The sequence below is a fragment of the Otolemur garnettii genome, unplaced genomic scaffold (assembly GCF_000181295.1).
Source record: "Otolemur garnettii isolate 467f Iridium unplaced genomic scaffold, OtoGar3 scaffold00057, whole genome shotgun sequence".
Lineage (NCBI taxonomy): Eukaryota > Metazoa > Chordata > Mammalia > Primates > Galagidae > Otolemur > Otolemur garnettii.
The window spans coordinates 9,630,023-9,633,883 of NW_003852452.1; the positions used below are offsets into that span (position 1 = coordinate 9,630,023).

A 3,861-nucleotide genomic window follows, 5' to 3' on the forward strand; every position below is an offset into this window, starting at 1 on the left:
TTTTTAATTTAAAAAATAAATTTTAAAAAAAGACTATGAATCTGTCTCAGCTCTGTACAATTTCCCAGCTTATTATATTTTATATTTTGGTTATTATACCCTAAAGGAGGGAGGGAATGTTGTATCATTTCAAGTAGACAAAACTAGCATAAAAGATGGTAAAAGTAAGCAAAAACAGAGTCCCGCATAACTGTGGAAAGCTTTGTGGGCTAAAACCTTGAAACCATTCATTATCTCTTAACAGCCAGCATAGTATGTCAAACCTATCAAAGAAGCCCGAGATAGTAATTTTTGTAATTTAGTATAAGACAGAAACATGTATTCACTAGGCAACTCTTAAAGAGGAAAGCTAAGAACTTTTCCCAAAGAAATAAATGAAAAACTCAACAGGAAAGACATAAAACAGAAAAAGAAAAACCCCCTTTAATAAAAATGCAAAGTTGAGTGACAAAAGATAACACAGATCAGTAATCATTTCCTCAATGGAATCTCAACTTTAATTGGGATTGAAAAAGAAAATAAGAGGAAAAAAGTCTCTTCCACAAACTTATCAATATTATTAACAAACATGTCCTGACACAGTTATTTGCAAATGGTTAGAAAGTGAATATGGCAAAATAAGGATTCCAGAATGCAAAAAGACATAAAAACAAAAAGCATGTCCAGACCAGATATAATCCTGGCACTCTAGGAGGCTGAGTCAGGAGGATCACTTGAAGTCAGGAATTCAAGACCAGCCTGAACAACATTAAGACCCTGTATCTACTAAACACAAAGGGCATGATGCCTCTATTGTGGCAGACACCAGTAGTCCCAGCTACTCAGGAACCTGAGGCAGGAGGTTCACTTGAACAGAGGAGTTGAAGGTTGCTGTGAACTAGGCTGACACCACTGCCCTCTAGCCTGGGGCAACAGAGAGAGAGAGAGAGAGAGACTGTATCTAAAGAAAGAAAAAACTGAGGCTGGTGCAGTGGCTCACACCTGTAATCCTAGCACTTGGGGAGGCCAAGGCAGGTGGATTGCTTGAGCGCAAGTATTCGAGACCAGCCTGAGCAAAAGCAAGACCCCCATCTCTACTAAAAATAGAAAAGCTGAGGCAAGAGGATCACTTGAGCCTGAGTTGGAGGTTGCTATGAGCTATGACGCCATGGAACTCTACCCAGGGTGACAGATTCTGTCTCAAACCAAAAAAAGAAAAAAAAAGTGTGTCCAGCTGAACAAGCGATAACTTAGATCCACTGAAACTGCTGAAATAAAACAAAATAATGCCTTCTCCTTACATTACCAAACCTATTTGAAAATTTCCTCTGTAATACACTTAAACTTTGAGGCCAGAAAGATGATGTTTCTTCTTCAAGAAGTGATTACAAGTAAGCCTTAAGGACAAAAAAGAAGCAAAGTCACAAAGATCTGCCTCAAAATAAAGATTCCTTCTACTGCTACGAGCAGCTGCTTTCCTTTAAAGAACAAGTACGTCATATTTGCATGTAGTAAAACCGAAGGTTTTCTTTTTTTTTTTTAAGACAGAGCCTCAAGCTGTTGCCCAGGCTGAGTACCACAGCTCACAGCAACCTCCAACTCCTGAACTTAAGTGATTCTCTTGCCTCAGCCTCCCAAGTAGCTAGGACTACAGGTGCCTGCCACAATGCCCGGCTATTTTTTGCTTATAGTTGTTTGGCAGGCGCTGGGCTGGATTTGAACCCGCCAGCTCTGGTGTATGTGGCTGGCACCTTAGCGGCTTGAGCTACAGGCGCCAAGCCAAGGTTTTCACTTTTTTTCAATTTCATCTTCCAGTTGACCCTCCCAATCTAAATAATTTGCTTTATTATGCCAAACAAAGAATGATTATGAAAGGTCATCCTTCATGAATTCCAGTGTAGAACCACTGGAAGATTCAGGGAGATCCAAAACTATAAAGATTTCAACAACAACAACAAAAAAAAAAAAAAAAAAACGGGTACATGACGGTAGCATAGGAGTACTGGTGCCATGACTGGCATCTGGACAGCCAAGGAGAACACTGTGACTTTCTGTACGCCTATTTTCTCCTCTTAACAAAATAACTGCACAAAGAGTTCAATATCTACTCTCCTTCCTGGTGCCATTCTCTTCACACTTCCTTCTTTTTCTACTGCTGTGTCATGATGAGTATTAGATACTCAGACCTAAAGTTATATCTGATGTTGACATCAAACATTTTCATTCCCCTATCTTTGTTTCACTTACCTGCCCTCCCTTTTCAAAATTACTAGCTCATTAAAAAGAATTTGTGTCTCCTATTTTAAGATTTTTCTCTTTTTTTTTTTTTGATGCTCAACAGACCAGCCACTAGCTAAATAAGCATTTTGTTGCTGTTGTTGTTGAGATAGAGCCTCACGCTATCGCCCTGGGTATAGAGTGCCATGGCGTCACAGCTATAGCAACCTCCAACTCCTGGGCTTAAGCAATTCTCTTGCCTCAGCCTCCCAAGTAGCGGGAACTACAGGTGCCTGCCACAACATCCGACTATTTTTTGGTTGTAGTTATTGTTTGGCAGGCCTGGGCTGGATTCGAACCCGCCAGCTCTAGTGTTTTTGGCTGGCACCTTAGCCACTTGAGCTACAGGTGCAGAGCCATAAATAAACTTTAAATGAATCAAGATTAAACAGAATTAAAAATGCAAATGCCACATGGCTAAATACTAGACAGCATAAATACAGAATGTTGCTGTTACTGCAGAAAGTTCTATTGGACAGGGCTGCTCTACAGCATCCAATCTATGAATTTGAAAAACTAGAGATAATTCTAATTTACATCTACTCAATCCTGTTTTCTCCAAAGGAAAAGATGCTCAATTCATTTTTTTTAAAACTGAATAAAAATACAGGTAAAGGGTTTAGACAAGTCATAGGATAAAATTCCCAGAATCAATTTCCCTGTAGCAAAGAAAAATAAAAGCAAGTAGTAAAAAAAGTCAAGAGATCATGATTAAGAACATAGGCTCTTTATATAGCAAGGATTTATACAATCATTTTGCTTAAACATAATTTTTACCTTCTTTTTGTGGCAACTTACAGCAACTAAGCCTTTTCTAAAATATTCTGAGGCAAGGAATGACAAATGCAAAGACAATAAGTTAAATAATATTACTTGTCTATTATTTTACCTCTTCGTCCTATTAGAATACAAAACTTTAATTTCATCTCTTCCAAAAAACAAACTTAGCCAAGTTATACACAAGGAGTGTGCTGGGTCATTACAAAACAAAATTGAGGCTGATGATTAGATCCAATAGCACCCACTCCAAATATTTCATCCTTCCTAGTAATCGTATAGATAAAGCATAATGTACCTCACTAAATCTGGAGACCGAATTATTCCTTCCACAATGTTATCACGTATTTGCTGCCGATCATTTTCATGAATGTTGAATGGAAATATTACTTCTCCCGGTGGAGGTTCTCGGTCTGGCCAGTATTGTGTCACCATGTTCTTCAGGTAAATGGCAGCTAAGATTGAGGGAAAAAAATGCTAATGTAGCAGTATCAAAAAGGGTGGCTTAAATTCAGCTTTACAGAGCATGAAAGGCTAAACCCTTCAAAGCTAAACATAATACTCACCAAAAATGTAATTATCTTACAGGTATAAAAAGCCAGTCAGGAAGAGAAAATGAGTAAGAATTTAAAGGTTTCACATCAGCTACTCTAAGCAGAAAACATTCCATCAAATCAAGCTCCAGAGATTACATGACAGAAAAAAATCACCTAGGACTCACGTAAATACCCACAAACTACATCAAGGTGGTCTAAGTGAGACCGTAATTACTAAACATACTTTGAGATCATAAAATCATACTTTTCACCATGCCTGACTTTGAGCTGA

General features: G+C 38.3%; 1 protein-coding gene across 1 annotated transcript in view; it reads right to left on the reverse strand.

The window, feature by feature from the left end:
• IPO8 (importin 8) overlaps positions 1 to 3,861 on the reverse strand; it is a 96,055-nt gene that overhangs the window by 78,934 nt on the left and 13,260 nt on the right. The window contains exon 3 of the mRNA XM_003792483.3: positions 3,332 to 3,488. Within this exon, the coding sequence (XP_003792531.1) occupies positions 3,332 to 3,488 (157 nt within the window). The remainder of the gene's footprint in view (positions 1 to 3,331; positions 3,489 to 3,861) is intronic.